Source organism: Pongo abelii, chromosome 2 (genome assembly GCF_028885655.2).
Source record: "Pongo abelii isolate AG06213 chromosome 2, NHGRI_mPonAbe1-v2.0_pri, whole genome shotgun sequence".
NCBI classification, from domain to species: Eukaryota; Metazoa; Chordata; class Mammalia; order Primates; family Hominidae; genus Pongo; species Pongo abelii.
The window spans coordinates 160507715-160527370 of NC_085928.1; the positions used below are offsets into that span (position 1 = coordinate 160507715).

A 19656-nucleotide genomic window follows, 5' to 3' on the forward strand; every position below is an offset into this window, starting at 1 on the left:
GCGGGGTGGCTGGCGGTGTCTACATTATTCTCGTATACTTCTTTTAGAAGGAATATGTGTTTACTCTGTGTATCTCTTCAGAAAGAACATAGGCATTTAACAGGACAGGGAAAGAGTATATTCTAAAAAGAATTGTTTTCCCCTTTGAATAATGACTCAAGAGATTTTATTTTTATATATAATTTTATGTAGAAATCAGAATTTTTCTCAGTTTGTCTGTGTATTTATATCCAGCGTTGAAGAAAAGAAACAAATATACTGCTAATAAAAAGAATGTCTCCTTGTGGCTACTGAAACCCACATGTCAACTGCTATAGCTGTCAGCCTACCAGGAATAGCCCCTGCTTCAAACCCCAAGAAGCCCATTTACTATTTTAATGACAAGAACTTGCTAATGTGGGCATATGAACTGTATCCTTGGAAAGGAATGCTGTCCATACCAGGAAGTCCTTGAGAAGGCTTGAGTTCTTGCCATAACTAAAATCCGATGATGCATTACCAATGACTTCATCCCCAAATGAAAGCTAGCAGCCTGCTTCCATAATCCTCGTGGAGAGTTATACCAAGAAAAGACAACTTTGGAAAAACATGCAAGAGAGAGGCTTCATTTTCTCTTTTGAATAAAAGAAAGAAACCAGTCTATGTGACTACAGAGGAGGCACCATGCAGGCCCTGGTGTGGGGGCCTGTGTGTCTCCTACAATGCTGACAGCGAGGGATTTACCAGAGACTTAAAAAATGAGAAAACTGCTAATGGTATATATATATATATATATATATTTTTTTTTGGTGGGGCTTGTGAATGAGAAATATGGAAACGAATGGTCTCCCCCACATTAGGCTTTTGCATCCCAGCAGTTCTGACACTTCAGACTTCATTGCACGGCCTAGTTTTCCCTTTAGAAGAAGGGAACGGTCCCATTCCAGTTGATGGTGGCCTCACTCCACTTGGTTCTGATTGCCATCTCCACTGGCGAAAACCGTCGTCTTGGTCCATATTTCTCTTCCTGTTGGTCTCTTTCCCAGTGATGGGAGTGAGTATCTGAAGAAGGAACAGCCAGCATTTAGACCCAAGCCTATGAACACCATTCCAGAGGAAACCACTAAAGGACAGAAGGGTGGGTGGGCAGGAGTCAGGCTTGGCAAGTTGTGCTCCTACAACTGGTTAAGCAGATGGGGATTCAAGCAGGTAGTGTGTTGAAATGCCCCATACAGAATGAGTCAGTGGTAACCTGGGTTGTTGTGCATATTGGGACGTAGTATGTGTGTTGAAACGCCCCATACAGAATGAGTCAGTGGTAACCTGGATTGTTGTGCATAACTGTTGATAAGCTATGTAATACATCTTCCCGTACCATGATGTGACACCTAGAACCAGGTATAGGTTACTAAATATTGTCAGGAAATAAAAAGAGGCCAGGCATGGTGGCTCACACCTATGGTCCCAGTACTTTGGGGGGCCGAGGCAGGTGGATCATCTGAGGTCAGGAGTTCGAGACCAGCCTGGCCAGCATGGTGAAACCCTGTCTCTACTAAAAATACAAAAAATTAGCTGGGTGTGGTGGCAGGCGCCTGTAATCCCAGCGGGAGGCTGAAGCACAAGAATCACTTGAACCTGGGAGGTGGAATTTGCAGTAAGCCAGGATCTCGCCACTGCACTCCAGCCTGGGCGACAGAGTGAGATTCCATCTCCAAAAAACCAACCAACTGAGCCCACTTCTCAATGCTTCTTAGAATACATTTGCATTTTTGGATGGAAGGCAAGGCATTCTAATGGGGTTGGCAAGAACTGGGTTTGGGGCTTGAGTTTATCTCATATTAGCCAGGTGACACTTAAGAGGGTACTTAGCATCTATTGCTACACTTCATTTATTCAATTAGTAACTACTTGTTGGGCACCATAGTTCCCACTTCATAAAAATAGAAATCCTAGTACTTACCTCATGTGACTATTGGGAATGTTATGGGTTAATGCCTGTGAGGCTTTCAACACAATGTCCAGAACAGAAAGCGAATGATTCTTGTGAACTAATGAAAAATGTTGCTTTACGCAAAGAAGGAAGTTGAGGTAGAAACAACAATATATTTTAAGGAACATATTGTCAATGTTATACTAAATTAAGTGGGTTAATATGTATTTCTTGTAATTAAAGAAAAAGAATTAGGAGCTGCACAGATAAAATAGTCACCAGATGCTTTTCCACATGTCATAATGGAAGATTACTTAACGCCAGGCTTGTGGTGCAAAGTCAGACGCAGTAATGCTCCATAAATGCAGCTAAGGCTACGGATACAAACTCGCAGTTTGTCTAGTGTTAATACCTTGTCTGGGGTTCAATGTTTAAAGACATTTTAAGGTTGGTCTTTTTCCCTCAGAAGTTTATGACCGAAATGATCTGTTCGGTTGTCTGCTTCTCCTGTTGGATTTGAACCTCCCTAAGTGTTTGTGGAACTTTTTGGAATAAAAGAAACCAGTCTGTGTGACTACAGAGGAGCCACCATGCAGACTTGTGCCATATTCACCATTGTTTTCCCAGTGTCTAGCCCCATGCCTGGCACAGAGTAGGCCCTCAAAAATGTGTTTTGTGCTCATTTGAACAGAAATTTACTATCAGTTTGGTTACTTATGTCACTGGATGATCATCTGATGTTTGGTTGTGAGATATCATCAGCCAATTCTTCCCTGGGTTTTCCCAATTATTTCCTCAGGTATTAACTACCTCATGCTCCAAGATCAAAGGCCCTGGAGAATAGTTTTTGGAAATTTGGCTCCATATCTTTTGTTTTTCTCTTACCTAAAAGTTATTGGTTGCTCTGTGCTATTTCTAACCCCCCTGCTCCTAGGTAAAGCAGGTTTAGAATTCCCACATTGCAATACTTGGGTTTAGGGCCATGGGGATTCATGCGTGGGCTTCATTTCAGAAACTGAGCCTAAGCATTTTCCTGTGGAGCTAGCATGAATATCCACACAGTTGTTAAACATCGGCAGCCGCATCTCTTTGAGCACATTAACGTCCACAACACTTGGAGTCTGAAATGCTCACCTATTGTAAGTTGCACAAGCTTTTTCTGTGAAGGTTGGCCACTGTAAAAGTATAGATCAAAGAGACGTTCCATTTTCCAGTCTGATAAGAGCTGCCTGTTTGTGCAAAAAAGGATGCTGTAATTTCCATTGATGTTGCACAGCCAAATAGGTAATTTGGGAGTCTTCAGCATGCTGCCCACCTGGAAGCGGGAAGGGGAATGCAGGTAAATATATAGATTTTGCCACATTGTGACACACGCCGATACATGATCGCGACCAAAAAGTAGCTCTGAGGTTTCTTGTTGCACTTGTCGCTGTGCAGGGCACTGTACATAGAGCAAGATTTGAAATGAAGGCTTCGTCATGAATAAATTTGCATTTATGAATGATCTGGTATAGTGGTGCTGCCATTTTTATCTTAATGGATTATATTAAAATTTTTTTGGTGGCCTCATAGAGGAGGCAAAACAACTTCAGTTTGGATTTGAGGCAAGGTAAAGAATAAATATATGAACTAAAATAGGAATGTAGTGGTGGAATAAGAGAACTCTAATTCTGTGTTTGTCACTGACTAGCATATCTGCTCCCATTCCCAAGATAAGGCAATAATTCATTCAGCAGGTGGTGGTAAGACTTCTGGCAACATCAACTATTTAGAATATAGAAAAAATGATACTTAAGATATATAAAATAGCTTCTGGAAAATGAGGGAAACACATACGCACATCACACATATACACATATATCTACGGGTTAACATGATCATTTGTGAAGATGTTCCTAGACAGCAACTTGTTATCTGTTTTTTTCTAAGTACCTGTCAATCAATTTAGCCTTGATTTCTTTTTTTTTTAAGACAGGATCTTGCTCTGTCATCCAGGCTATAATGCAGTGATGTGATCTTGGCTCACTGCAGCCTTGACCTCCTGGGCTGAAGTGATCCTCCCACCTCAGCCCCTGGATTAGCTGGGACTACAGGTGGACACCATCATGCCCAACTAATTTTTGTATTTTTTGTAGAGACAGCGTCTTGCCATGTTGCCCAGGCTGGTCTCAAACTCCTGAACACAAGCAATCTACCTGCCTTGGCCTCCCAACTATTGGAATTACTGTACGTGGCCTGGCCTTGAATTCTTATAGCTAGTGAATGAGATTTGCAAAAACCAGCACTGGGGGGTTAGAGCGGGGAAGGGGATGTAGTGAAAGGGCAGTGGTCCTGCACACTTCTAGTGTGTTTCTATCAGTGATAGCCATCAGTTTGTTTACACAGGCAGGGAAGCACATATTTTTAAAAGCTTTCCATCAAAATTCATTGAAACTGTTTTTAAAAATTTGTTAAATTTATTTCAACTTAAAGAGATAAACATATACACATATATCTACATGGACAAACCCATGATTTCCATGTGACGCCAAGGAGAATTCCTGGGCCTCTTAGCTTGGCCTTTCTTCCTGTAGCTGAAGAGACCAATGTTGCCATTCTATTTCTTTTCTTCTCAGTCCTCAGAGTTGTACTGTTTTTTCAGGAACAAATTCTGTTTTGTGGAAATCCAGCTTTGAAAAATTATCACGTGCTTTATCAACCCAAGTATTAAAGGCTAATAACTTGACATTTTGATTTCTCAATAACTCTATTCAAATCTCTCTGTTTCCTTGAGTTTAAATTCTTCAGCTGTGGGTGAGTGGGTGAATCAGAGATGCTTTTGTCTGTAAGTGTTTCACTTTTAGCTACCACTGAAAAATTATATTGCTATGCTGAAAAGAAGTGACCTCAGCTGGTAGTTTACAAAAGAGTGGAAATCTAGCACCCCAATCAGGACATGTTCATAATGGGTGCAGAATTTACTCATCTGCATAGTGGGTACAGGATTTGTTGGAGTTATCTCCTCCGGGCTGAATATATTGTGAGCATTTCACATATCAAACACAGGGCAAGTCTGCCCACTGGTTACATCAGAAATAAAACAGTGAGGATGTGCCATTGAAGCAGTAGCATATGTTTTAGTTCTAGATATCCACCACCAATTTCCAAGTAACTTTGTAACTATTTATTAGTTATAAAATAAGCACTCTCTTTCTTAGGCCTTCTTGCTGTGGCACCCTTCTGTATTAAGATGATATGTAATCAAAATATGTTATGCAGGAAGTCATGGAATTATCAAGGTTGAAAAACTTGAATAAAACTAGGAGATTGAGAGCTGTTTGTAGTAAAAGGTAATTCCATTGAAACTTCAAATGGACATTCTGGTCAGTTTTAATCTAATGATATTCCCTGTAAATTAGTCTGGGTAGGTGTAATAGAATATACACATATATGATATTGTTTCACAGAATATTTGTAATGTAGGTGAAATTCACTTGGCACTCAGATAAACATACTCTGCCAGGTGCTGACTGACACACTATTGTTGCTTTATGCAGCAATACAACAGTTTTCTTTCCTGAGCTCAAAGCTACTCAAGATTTTGTTCTAGTAGGAAGAAAATGAAGTAGTCAAAATGCAACCACCTTCAACCCCCCAAAAGTGGCCTTACAGAGCTCTCGCAGTGAGCAAGCAGAACCTTGCTTGCCCTGAGAGATTCTGATGAAACGGGAAATGTCATGCATGACTGTTGCTGCACTTGGAGTATTAAGAGGCGAACCTTAAGATTACAGTTGAGAACACATCTGGTTTAAAGTGAGTCCTGCAAAAAACAAAACAAAGCACCTTCCAACTGAATCCAGCCAGAGATTACATCCCCCTTTCTTCTTGGCACACCATATAAGCAGTTTGACTGGCATTTTTCGTTTTAAGCATTTGTATTGCTTTTGGATAAAAACAGTTTACCAGCTACTCCCCAAAAGCAGGATTCTAAATATGTTTTATTGGTGAGATTCCATCAATGCTGAATTTGTGCATGTTGCTTCATGTTGCCATGGCAAAAAGGAAATTAAATTGTGATACAGTGGTGCTATAAATAAAATACCTTTCTCCTTAAGTTCACTCATTGTGTAATCAGCCCAGTATTTTCAGCATCACATGCAGCAATCAAGCTTTTCATAACATATATCATTTAAGCCAATGTAAAATTACAAGGACAGCAAGGAAGATGGACAAATTCTACACATCAGAGTGCAAGAATTGAGTCCATGTAATTCTTTTTTTTTTATGCTGTCTAGAACAATGGTGCTTAGAACATGCCTTTGCATAATAAGCATGATATTGCAAGTCCCAAGGCCCCAGGCTGGTAATCTGAACAGGAGAAAGGTGTTTGAAACGTTGTGCTTTCTTCACTGATTCCTGGTGACAATTCCTGTGCATAACTGTTAATGGCCTGGCTCTCATCTCTGCCACCTGGAATACAGACTTGATGTAACTTCTCTCACTGAGTTTGCAGGTATGTTGTAAAGACAAATTAGTTCATGTTTGCAGGGCGCTACCTCAGTGACTTAGTGGCAGGGTGCAGTGGGTACTGCTTCACTGGGTACTTCTATGGTTGGATTTCTTCGTATCAGACTCTCTAAAGGGAAAACGTAAAGGGGGAAGAAGGTATGACTGGGATAGTGATGTGTGCTGCCAGGGCTGCCGTAGGAGTAATTCTGGCAAGACCTAAATGGCTTCAGTCCCTGAAAAATCAGAGTGGATTTTTCTTCTCAGTGGCAGGTGTGAAGATAATGTGAACCTCCCAAGGCTTTCCAGATGGTGTTAGACTCAAACTGCTTTATGTTCTCACTTAGGTATTGGAACCTCACACTCAAATCTGTACCTTCAAATAGAAAAGTGACAGGGAGGCTTCAAAATAGTGCCTCATCTTATGGGTAGCTGGCTGCGTTCTGCAGGAACCATCAGTCTGGTGGGCTCTGGGGGGCTTGTCATGTCATCTAATGAGAATACCATCTTTTTTTTTTTAAAGTCTTACCCACTGGGCTGTGACATTGGGACTGAAAGACACATGTTTTTGCAATCTCTGCAATTTTAGCACAGAGTAATAAGAGATTTACTTAGGGAAGACGGAGGCAGCATTACAGGATGGGTTTCACCTTGACAGCAGAATCTACGTGTCAGGCAGCACGTTGGTTTTCTTCTGAACTAAGAAATCTTTCTTATATTAGGTTTTTATCATCAGTACATAAAAATAACCCTCAGATTTGTTGCACCTACCATAGGCAGGAGCTACTAAATGTCCACAAAGCACTTGTATACCTAGTTGGCATTTTCACGGGTCTCATACAGAATCAGAAAGGAAAGGTAGTGGCTGCAGGGGTCTTCAATCCAGTCATACTTAGAGCACTGTCCCAGAAACACATCATGTTCTTTCTTGAGTAAACTTCTGTTCTGCACTATGTTTCAGTTCTATGCTAGGATGTTGTGAAATATTAGACTTCTGGGGATAATACAGTCAAATGGTCTTCTGGTTAGCATGTCTCTGAGCACCACTGAGCTTGGTCTCCTAGGGCTAAGGATTTCCGTACACCTGACAAGTGTGATTTGCCAAACCAGGAGGTAAAGTGGAGGCAGTTCACCATCAACACAAGCTCACAACCACTCTAACCTAGAAGTCAGTGGATAGTTTCAGCTTGTTGAGCACAACTGTCATGCTGTGATTTGCTACCATTTAAATGTTACCAACATGAGTATACCTATAACAGATATTATAGACCATATAATATATCTATATATAGATATAATAGATGATAAAGGTAATGATGATAGAGTATAATTCTAAGAACTGGCATGTCTATATTTACCACTTTCTCAGAAAATAATCAAAGATGATAACGGCAGGAAGCATGGTCCAGTGGACAGAATGTGATCATTGAATGTAGATAGAACTCGGTTCATATCCCTGGCTCTGACACTTGCCTAGCTGCTAGCTTTGGGTAAGCCCCCATACCTTTCTTAGCTCTAAAATGAATGACCAAGAAATAGACCTTGGGCTTAAATTAATACTGATTACAACTTGGAGTGGAAGTGGGGATTCATTAAATAAATGACCCATAAAGGGCCAGGCACACAATAGGTGCTATATGCACAAGGTTATTAGCACAATGAATAAATAAGCTTCATATATACTTGAATATAAATATACTTAAGTATATAAGTATGAATAAACTTGACTATAAATATACTTCATACATATTTCCTGTATAATGAGCTGATATGAAAAAGCACCTTCAGGTAAAATCATCTTGATATGTATGTTTCTAACATATTCATACATGCCAGGGGTTCAAGTAAGAAAACTAACTGCCAGCCTGTATGTGCTCTTTAATACCTTTTTTTTAAAACCAAACTTCAAGTGCATGACAGAGACAACATAATAAACATCCTCAGGGTTTCAAGCCATTAGTGTACAATTTCAGGCAATTTTCACTGAGGGCAGAATTCATAGGTATCTCTCTGGGGAGAGATCACTGAGTCCAAGAAAGAAGAATGAAAAGCCACATTAGTCACTTTTCAAAAAGATGGAAGCATTATAGATCTAATTTCTATGTAGATTTTAAAGCTAGCCTGGGCAGTTTCCATACTTTGCCCTACTTCCAGTTTGTGAGCAGGCATTTGGGTGATGGTCCTGTGGTCTGGTGTGTTTTGCCCTCTTCCCAGCAGGAAAGCTCTTATTTTTTTACCTTGTGCTGTGGCCTCTTAACTGACTTTAAGGTCCCAGTAAAAATCCACTTCATCATTGGTGGATATTTTAGGCTTTGCAGGTAATTTTCTTTAGAGCATGATTTAGCAGTTCTATCGGTCTGAGCAGACTTGTATAGAAAGAAATGTGATCCAGAAAAAACAGCAGTGCTGAATCCCTGTGAATTCTTGACTGTCTTTCTGTGGTGGCATATTCTCTGATATAGTCCCTTTCTCACAACAACTTAGTAGCTATTTCACAAACACCTGTTTCATTTTAACTTAAGATAAAGCCTGCAACTTGTTTCCAAAGCCTTGCAACTGTTAAAAAGGAACCGAAAGCTGTCAACCTTTCTAATACTGATTGAAAGAAGATATACTCTTTCTTGTAAGTTCAGTTGAAATAGCTAGTTGGCCAATTCTGCACACCATGGGTTTAATCAGCTAAGCCTAAAGAGATTTTTTTTCTCCTTCCTCTAAAGCAGAGGTTCTCAACTAGGGTCAATTTTGCTCCCCAGGGGAGCATTTTGAAATGTCTGGAGACATTTTTATTGCCACACTGGGGCCAGTGCTGCTGATATCTAGTAAGCAGAGGCCAGGAATGCTGCTCAATAGCCTGCAGTGGACAGGACAGCCCTCCACAACAAACAATTAACCACTTCAAAATTTCAGTGCTGCAGAGGTTGAGAAGCCCTGCTTTGGAACAGAAGTTTCTTTCTAATCCTGGTTGCACTTTAGAATCATCTATGGGCTTTAAAAACTTCAGTTGCCCAGATGCTTCCCGGACCAAATGAAGCAGTCTTTGGGTAGTGTTGGCTACGTAATTTGTGCGGCCCAGTGCAAAATGAAAATGTGGGGGCCCTCGTTCAAACATTAACAACTTCAAGACAGTGATACCAGATGCTAGAGCATTAAACAAAGTATAGGGCCTTCCAAGTATGGGGCCCTGTTTGACTACACATGCTTATAAAGCTAACACCGTTCTGGGGGATGACCTGGGCATTGATAGTTGTAAAAGATTTCCAGGTGACTTCAATGTGCAGTCAGGGTTGACATCACTGCTCTCTAGTATTTATTGCCTGTATCCTTCCTGTAGCAATCAGTGTATGTATGGTCAAGTATGGCTCATCTTTGTATCTGGACGCAGAGCCTCCCAATTAGTATTCAGTTAGCATTTAGCTGTGCTGAACGAACATAGCTGAATAAAGCACTATAACATTATGCCTTGTTATCTTCTATTATAAAGTCTTATATGTCTATATTCTGGCCTTCCAATGAGCTTCAACATCCATGATTTCCTCTGCTGTTTGCGTCAATCCTTAATCTGATCAGGTTGCAGGGCAGGTGCATGTGGAATGAATGCACCTGTGTTGTAGGTGAGGAAACAGGCTGAGAGAGGGTAAAACTGGTACAAGTCACACACCTGTGAGTGGCATGGCAAGACCTCCAGCCAAGCCTGCTGATTTCCAGGCCAGGGTTATTTTGCACATGCTACAGGAACTTCCTCACCTTTATGCCAGGTTCCCGTCTGTGTGTGTGTGTGGATGCGCACACGTGCCCGTTGGTGGCATGTGGCATGAAAGTGGATGGCACAAGGAGACTTCTACACAAGCAGACTTGTGTAGGAGAAGTGGATGGCACAAAAAACAAATGTTTAATTAAATATGTATTAGGAAAAAAAATCAGCACATCAAGCCCATGGCATTTATTTCTGCTGCAGAAAAGGTTAGAACCACATTTTAAGTGAGTTGTTTGAAAGAAAAACATTAAGCAAGTAACAGTAGTTGTAGCACAGAGACATGAAAAAGCTTCTGAGTTACCTACTCAGATGACTGAAATATGAGAAACGCTGTTTTAAGTCGTTCTAGTTTATAGCGAGGATCCAGTGAAACAATCTTATGAAAGAGCTTTTGTAATAACAGACAAAATACTAAAATCATTGTTGCATTTTTGTGTCATCACTACTAGAACTTGTTTCCAGTATATCACCCCATTTTCAAACCAAGTCTTGGCATATTACTGGGTTCTTATAGCTATAGAATGTTAGACCACGGACACCAAGTGACCACACATGGTTGAAAGAAAAGAAAAATATGTAAAATGAAATCTATAAATCCTCTATTTCTGGCTTAGCTTTACTCTTCATTATATGAGTCAAATTTTCAGATGAATTCCCAAATTATCTGGAAAAAGTGATTAGGAGCTTTATAATGATAAACAATTCTCTGTCCAGGGTGTATTCAAAGTATAGTCTTTCACATCCACACAATAGAACTCTTTGCAGCCTCTAAATATAATGAGAGGCCGGGCAGTGGCTTACACCTGTAATCCCAGCACTTTGGGAGGCCGAGATGGGTGGATAAATTGAGATCAGGAATTTGAGACCAGCCTGGCCAAAATGGCGAAAATCCTATTTCTACTAAAAATACAAAAATTAGCTGGCCATGGTGGTGTACATCTGTAGTCCCAGCTACTCGTGAGGCTAAGGCAGGAGAATCGCTTGAACCCAGGAGGCAGAAGTTGCAGTGAGCTGAGATGGTACCACTGCACTCCAGCCTGGGTGACACAGCGAACTCTGTCTCAAAAATAAATAAATAGAGGGTTATATACTCATATTTGATATTAAATGAGATATTTGTGTTAAACAAGAAAAGCAGGTTTCAGAAGAGTAGAATAAGACATATTGATATGGCTAGGCACAGTGCCTCACACCTGTAATCCCACCACTTTGGAAGGCCGAGGCAGGAGAATTGCTTGAACCTAGGAGTTCAAGACCAGCCTGGGCAACACAGTGAGACCCCTGTCTCTGTTAAAAAAAAAAAAAAAAAAAAAAAAGACACATTGATATGAGAAGAAAAAGAGTATTTCTGAAAAACATTCCTGAAAAGATTGACCCCTGGGTAATGAAATTTGTTTTACTTTTACCTTGTCTGTCACTTTGCATTTTTCTATGATGAACAAAGAATACAAACTCAAGGAATAATACACAAACTTTTAAAGCACACTTGTACACAAAATATGCCAATTCTGCTATAGTCAGACACTATTTTTTTGATGGCATCAGACATATGTATGTGTTGCAAGATGCTGGTTTCATGAATAACATAGTAGCTGGAGACAATAGTAGAGGGACAGATGAAGCCCTATATACATGAAAAGCATTTTGAGTGGGAACCAGGAGGGCTGGAGGACAGGACAGATGCTGAGCAGCGAGGCCTTGTTTGCTGCTGGCATTTGGGAGAGGTGGTTGGGAGGCCTTGTGAGGGTTTCCATCCTCCATCAAATTGAATGACATCCGAACTGGTTTCAAGGCCATTCCAGAAAAGTGTTGTTACAGAGTCTGCCTCATCTTCCCTGGGTTTTAGGATAAAATTTTTGTGAAATATCACAGAAGCAGCTTTGATTTGTGGTTTGGAATGGGTATATTTGCTTTGTCACTCTTCTTCTGTTTGTTTTCGCAGAATTACATCTTACTTAATTCCCTGGTTGTGCTTTTCAACAGGACGTTTTACTTTCTGGTTGTCAGAAGTTATAAATCCCCTGAGCTGGAAAGCTTTTTGACAGGAGTTTCAAAAGTAGGGGCCCCCTTTTTTTTTCCAGTGGTTTTTTTTTTAAGCTTTGAGCAATATGTAGGCTGTGTGCATTCATTTGCATAAATGAAGGATTGGGAGGACACCCATCAACTGCTAACAGTATTTATTTCTGCGAAGGGGGTGTGTAGCCACATGGGGATGACAGAGGACTTTTCCTTTGTGTATGTGTGTATATATATATATATATTTGTCAACCTCTTTAAACAGGGATATCTGTATATTTCAAATATTGCTTTAAAAATGTATGTATTACTTTTATTACCTATTTTTATATACATAAAAATATGTAAAATAAAATATGAAGCAAGTAGACTGGGATATTTCCATCTGTGGAAATTTCCCTGAATGTCTGTGTGTGGTGGGAGGGAAGTACACAGGCAGATAGTAAGGGAGAAAGTAGGCTCAGGTTTGAATTGCCTAAATAGACAGACTTTTAAACTTTTAAAAATATTGACATTCTGGTTGTGTGGTTGAGGACTGGAACACACTCGCCTGTGAGAGTCTGTCATCTTCCGAGGCATCCTTACCCCACTGCAAATAGCCGACGTCACTGCGGGTCAGGATTCCATGTAGTGTTTCCTGAGACTTTCCTTCCTCACAGCCATTGAAGACATTGGGACTTGCTCTTCCAGTTAAAATCATGTTCAGAACTGCCTAGAGAGCATATTTTACAGATATTTACATTTTAGATAACAATGAAACAATAACTTAATTTTTTCTCTTAAAAATCATTAAAAATTACTATTTTTAGTGAAAAGAATGAAATCACATGATACATATTTCAGGAAAAATATGTCCTAAATATTTGCTAGAGTTAAAACAATCATTTATTCGCTTTTTTTCTTAAACCTTACCCCATAACTCCCTCTGTACCCCACTCTGATCTTACTGCCCTTCCTCCTTTTACAGTTCTTTTAAAAGTTGTTTTCCATGGTTGTGATTTAACAAGCATGAAGCTAAGATGTTTCTATAGCACTTTTTTTTCAGTTATTAGGGATTCCTGGTGGGTCTTGTCAAGATATTTTCTACTGTTGCTAGGATCTCAGAGATGAAGGGCTCTTGGAGGTAAACTAGGGAGGACTGTTATGAAAATTAGATGGCAGATTTTGATGCAACCCACGGTAGTGTCTTCATACTCTTTCAAAGATAACTGGATTGCTCTTTACTTAAGGAGAGAATATATTTAATTAGAAAACAATCCAAAATTCAGATTGTTTTTCTTTTTTTCTTTTTCAAACTCTGCACGTGGCATTCAACTAATTCAGATTCTACAATAGAAAGGCAGAGTCTTCCAGCTCACCTGCCTGCACAGGAAGCCTCCAGCATTTGGTTGTAGCAGCTGAGTGGTGGTGACATCTAGGTCCATTTGAAGCCTGCAGAATGGGAGAAGCCATCAGCATCCAGTCAGAGACAATGAGTACACCGGGAACCTGCAGCTTCTTTTCCCCCAAAACACAAAGCAGCAGTAACACGGGCTCTCCTATTCACTGTTTCTCACTTGCATTTTTCCATCTCTCACAGGGAAAGCCTCTAGGTCTGGGATTGCAGAGGTGGATGCAATTGGGGAAAGTGAGTAATAAGTGGTAAGGGAGAAGGTGCAGAAGTCTCAAATGTTAGAATCCCAGTGTGTGTGCTCTGGGTGGATGCTGGACTCAGTAGAGAAGCTCTTTGTTCTGTGTGACAAGGAATGCACTTGGCTCAGGGTGGTGACACATGACCACACCAGAGAGTGCTGGTTCAAGGCAGATCTCAACAGATTGCCCAAATGGAAAACACCACTGTGGCCATCTCTTGGCTGAGCCCATTTCTTGGCTGCAGAAGGGCGGCTTCCACTGTTATGTCAGGGGCCATGGTCTCACCCTTGACAATATAAGGTCAAGGTGGAATGTGGCTCCTGCTGTCACTTGGAGGGAATTGCTGCATACTAGTATGTGAACTGTATGTGTTCTTGAACAAATCTATTCATGGAACTGGAGCTTATATCCTTTTGTGAATGAGACTTAAAGACTTGAGTCAAGCATGGTGAGTACCGTCATGGCATCAGATACAACTCAGGATAATGCTTCTCAAAGGGTGGTATGACAGACTTGAACATTTTAGAATTTTAATAATGATGTATTTATTTTAATACATTTATCTTTAGCATGGTACATGATTTAAAGGACATTAACGTTTAGGAAGAGGTTGATATTTAAATGTGTACTGATTTTATTTTTAATGTTAAGTGAATGATAACATACAGCATAAAAATGTGATGGCGGTATATAAAAGACAAGCTTCAGGACCACTGCTGCAGGGCTTGTAATTCTTCCCTCCTGAGAGCCCTCTATTTCTGACTCTCCAAAGGTTACCTTTCTTTCAAGGTTCAGAAGAAAGTCCATTTCTTTCCTGAAGCCTTCCCTGACCACCCTGTCAGCAGAGGCCCTTTCCTCCTCTGGAGCCCACTGAGACTCATTCTCTTTACATCTCATTTGGCACATCAGGTACCTCCTGGACTTGCCCAGCATCTCTGTGTACACCCCTTGTCTTTCCCAGCCTGGACTCTGCAGGAGGACAGGGCTATATCTTCTCTTCTTTGTACTTTCCATGGTGCCAAGAACAGAGCTTTGCATATGATAGAGACAAAATACATATTTGAGGATATACCTTATCATGGATCTAAATAATAAAATGTATTTATTTATGAAACTTGTACAAACAAGCTTTGGTGTTGTCCACCGATATTTACAGCCACAAGAAGGAGAAACCTACTAGGGTACTGTAAGAATAGATTCAAACTTGACTGATGACATCCACTTGCCCATTAAGATGGCCAAACCAACTGTAGGAAAGGACATGTCAACAAAAGAGAATCTACTAGAAAAAAAAATTGCATTCATGTTTCCAATATGGAGATTTTTCAACACAAAGAGTACATTGTTTATGTGACCCTAATCCTATAGAAAATACCCGTGTAAACATCTGTAGAATTTACCTTTCAAATGTTCTGGAGAAGATCAGGCTGTACAGAAACAGGATGACACCATGACTTCCTTCCCCTCTGAACTGTTTGGAAAGGAAAACAAAAGAAAAGCATGTTGATCTAAAAGCAACACAGACACATATATCTGTGGGTATGAATTCAAGGATTTACAGGCTGAGAGAATTTTTTCCCCCGGCTGCCGAAAGAAATGAGCTCCTCTGCCTCCCTAAGTCTTCCTACTCTAAAATTTATTCTCTTTCCCTGCTTCATGCCTGTCAGTGGTGCTGTCATTCTCTTGGCCCTCACGTTATCTTTTTGTCCTGTACTTCTACCATGTGATTCTCTTCAAACCTTGGCCAAGGTGTAGTGTCCTTTCTAGCCCACTTCACTGCTGCTCTTTGCTTCCCTTGGTTGCCCTCTCCTTATCCAGCCTCTTCTCTCCTCATGTCCTTCCTCATTGCCCCATTAAACTGAAGGAGAGCAGAGAGGCTTTGTAGAACTCGCTTTGGAGTTATACACCTCGGTTCTACTGCTTTCTAACTCCTACTTATTAACTTCTTTGAGTTTCAATCTAATCCACAATCACGGATACAAAGAACCTTTCTCCAGGTTTATTGCAAAAGTTAAATGAAGTAATTAATTATTTGAACCTTCCTTGGTTCTTGGAATACGCTAGATCCACAGCAAAATGAATATGTGTCCCTCTCTAATGCACTTCTCCCCTGTCTTTTCTTGGACAGTTTTCTTTTCTGCTTAGAATTTTCTGAAGGTGACTTGCAATCTCTAGGATCAAATCTAAACAATCTAATAAACATTCAGGGCTTCTCATCAGTTGGCTTTATTTAGCTTGATGTCAACACTCTACTTGCTGACAAGTAGAGTAGCTTCCCTGGCTGGCTTTCTAGGTGCAGAGTTAAAACATCTTTAAAGTCTTCTTTAGGGAGACTTTTGCTTAAATGCATATGCTTTTCCCTTTATGGATTAATTTATCCATTTTGCTATGTGTGACCTGACAGGGGCCAGGGCCCTCAGGTAGCGAATAAATTCCAGTGCCATAGGAGCCAGATAGGTACTGAAATGAGTGAGAGAAATGGGGAGGGGTGGGGCCTGATGCAAACAGATGCTTTTATATATAGGTTTCCTATTGCTGCTGTAACAAAGTGCCACAGGCTTGGTGGCTTAAAACAACACGAATTTATTATCTCACAGTTCTGGGGGTTAAAAGTCCAATATGGGTCTCACTGTGCTAAAATCAAAGTGCTCACAAACCAGTGTTCCAGAAGCTTTTGGGGTAATTCTGTTTCCCTTCCTTTTCCAGCTTCTAGAAGCCATCCTCATTCCTTTGCTAGTGGCCCCACATCACATAACCCTCCTCCCTCTGCTTCCCTGGTCACATTTCTCTGACTCTCCTGCCTCCCCCTTTCCCTTATAAAGACCCTTTTGATTAATTGAGCCCATCTGGATAATCCAGGATAATGTCCCCCACCCCCTCTCAAGATCTTTAACTTGATCATCTGCAAATCCCTTCAATCAGTTAGGTAACATACAGTAGTCTCCCTTATCCATGGGTGGTAAGTTCCATTATCCAGTGGATGCCTGAAACTACGGATAGTACCAAATCCTGTATATATGATGTTTCTTCCTATATATACATGCTCATGAAAAAGTTTTACATTAGGCCCAGTAATAGATAAACAACAATAATAATAGTGTAGAACATTCATAGCACTATACCAGGAGCACTATTCTTGTGTTTGGGTGTCATTATTAAGTAAAATAAGCGTTACTGGAACACAGGCATTGCAATACCACAACGTGACTGTCTGATAACAGAGAAGGCTACTGAGTGACTAACGGGTATGGAGCATCTACAGTGTGGATCCACTGGACAAAGGGATTATTCACATCCCAGGTGGGATGGAGTGAGATGGTGAGATATTCCGTCACACTGCTCAGAATAGCATGCAATTTAAAATGTATGAATTGCTTATTTCTGGAATTTTCTATTTAATATTTTTGGACCATAGTTGACCAGGGTAATGGAACCAGCAGAAAGCAAAACGAAGAATAAAGAGGGACTACTGTATTAATATGTTTCTGGGATTAGGATGTGGACATCATTCAGTCTATCAAAACTTGTCTAATGAGGGTAGCTGCCTCTTATGTCAGCTAGTTGAGGACATGAAGAATATAGGCCCTGTGTAGCCAGATTTTCTGATTTTTTGATAAAAGCCAAAAATCTAGGTTTTTATGTGGAATTTTCTGAATACTTCTGACATTCACTGATTCAAATTTGTAGAAAGCAACACTGTAGGCTAATGCTGCAGATCTCACATGACAGGTGTGTTTGTTTCCTGGGGTTGCCATAAAAGATTACAGAAAATCGAATGGTTTAAAACAATAAGAATGTATTCGCTCACAGTTTGGGAAGCTAGAAGTCTGAAATCAAGGTGTAAGAGTAGGGCTGTGGCCAGGCGCGGTGGCTCACACCTGTAATCCCAGCACTTTGGGAGGCTGAGGCGGGCAGATCATGAGGTCAGGAGATCGAGACCATCCTGGCTAACATGGTGAAACCCTGTCTCTACTAAAAATACAAAAAATTAGCCAGGCGAGGAGGTGGGTGCCTCTAGTCCCAGCTACTCGGAGGCTGAGGCAGGAGAATGGCATGAACCCAGGAGGCAGAGGTTGCAGTGAGCCGAGATTGCACCACTGTACTCCAGCCTGGGTGCCGGAGCAAGACTCCATCTCAAAAAAAAAAAAAAAAAAGAGTAGGGCCATGCTCTCTCGGAAGGCCCTCGGGGAGAATCCTTCCTTGCATATTCCTGGTTTCTGGTGGTTGCCGGCATTCCTTGGCTTGGAGAAGCATCAGTCTGGTCTCAGCTTCCATTATCACATGGTGTTCTTCCTGTGTGTTTGTGTTCAAAGTTTTCCTTCTCTTATAAAGATACCAGCCACTGGATTAGGGCCCAACCTAACTGAGTATGGCCTCATCTCAACTTGATTACATCTAAAAGACTTTATTTTCAATAAGATCCATATTCACAGGTACCAGGGGAGGGGGTTAGAACTTCAACATATCATTTTGGAGGGACACAGTTGAACCCATAACAAAAGATCTGCTGCTCACATGTAGCCCTCAGACCTCCAGCTTGAGATCTCTGCCAAATGGAATGAGACACAGGATTGATGCATTTTGATAGTTGACGGGGGGTTGGTAAAGTTCTGGATAGGGTGCTGATCACAATGTGCAACCCCATCTTGGGGAGGTCATTGAGAGGAATATATATACACACCATGAAGCTCCCCTCACTCAGGAAATGGCACCAGCCCTTCCCTAGTGTGGCTAAGGTAATGTTTAGCTTTCATGCCAAGCCCACCTGTGTTGCAGAGTCCACTTCTGTGTAGGGCCTTGATTATTCCAGCTCAACCCTTAGTCTTTGACTGGAGAAGCCTGTGTATAGCTTCAGCTCTGATCCTCTGATCTCAACCATGGCTACATTTAAGAATTTCTTGCAGATATGGGTGGGTGGAGGGGGTTCTTCCTATGGAATCAGACTCTCCCAGATTTGAGTTGAGTTGGAAGACAGGGAGGGAGGGGTTTGCCTTTTTTTGCTGAAAGGGTCATTTCTTAAATGGATCCTCTATATCTGTGTAATCCCATTCAATGTCTCCTGCCCACAACAAAGAATCCCTAAGCAGGCTTCTAGCTCAACATTTCATGTCAGGTACTTAAAATCTATCATACAGGTTTTACTAGGTTCATATTGCTGCTGTAACAAATTACCATAAATTTAATAGCTTAAACACTACAGATTTATGATCTTACAGTTCTAGAAGTCAGAAGTCTGAAATGGGTTTTAATGAGCTAAAATCAAGATGTCAGCAGGGCAGCTTTCCTTCTAGCAATGCTAGAGAAGAATCTGTTTCCTAGTCCTTACCAGTTTCTAAAGGCCCTGCCCACATTCCTTGGTTCATGGCTCTTCTTTTCCATCATCGAAGTGGATCCAAGCCCGCAAGGGCAGGGGGCACTCTTCTCCTATCACTTCTCTCTGACTTCCTCTTTTGCTTCCTCTTCCATATTAATGACCCTTGTGATTCCACCGTGCCCACCTGGGTCATCCAGGATCCTTCCCCTATTTTAAAGTCAGCTGACTAACAACCTTAATATCTCTTTGCCATATAATGTAACATATTTACAAGTTCCGGGTATAGAGTTTGGACTTCTTTAGGGGGACTAGTCCTCTGCCTATAACACACAAGTTAACAACAGACCTTGTTAACTCATTCAACAGAAATGAGATCACATTTCCCTGCTCCATGCAATGAACAGTTGTATCACTTCATGGTTATCCTGCTAATTTCCCTCTGCTTTCACATTGTAGGTTTCTGATTTTTCGGAAAATTGGCTTTTATTTCTTTCTCCACAGAAGATTCTTAAAAATGTCTTCCATTTTCTACCATCACTGCACCCT

At 40.9% G+C, this 19656-nt stretch overlaps 1 protein-coding gene across 1 annotated transcript in view; it reads right to left on the reverse strand.

The window, feature by feature from the left end:
* Window positions 1–217: 217 nt before the first annotated feature.
* MINDY4B (MINDY family member 4B) overlaps window positions 218–19656 on the reverse strand; it is a 35513-nt gene continuing 16074 nt past the window's right edge. The window contains exons 8-12 of the mRNA XM_024244967.3: window positions 15197–15267; window positions 13523–13595; window positions 12715–12876; window positions 3044–3224; window positions 218–1041 (exon numbers count right to left, since the gene is read on the reverse strand). Coding sequence (XP_024100735.3) covers window positions 899–1041; window positions 3044–3224; window positions 12715–12876; window positions 13523–13595; window positions 15197–15267 — 630 coding nt within the window. The 3' untranslated portion in view covers window positions 218–898. The remainder of the gene's footprint in view (window positions 1042–3043; window positions 3225–12714; window positions 12877–13522; window positions 13596–15196; window positions 15268–19656) is intronic.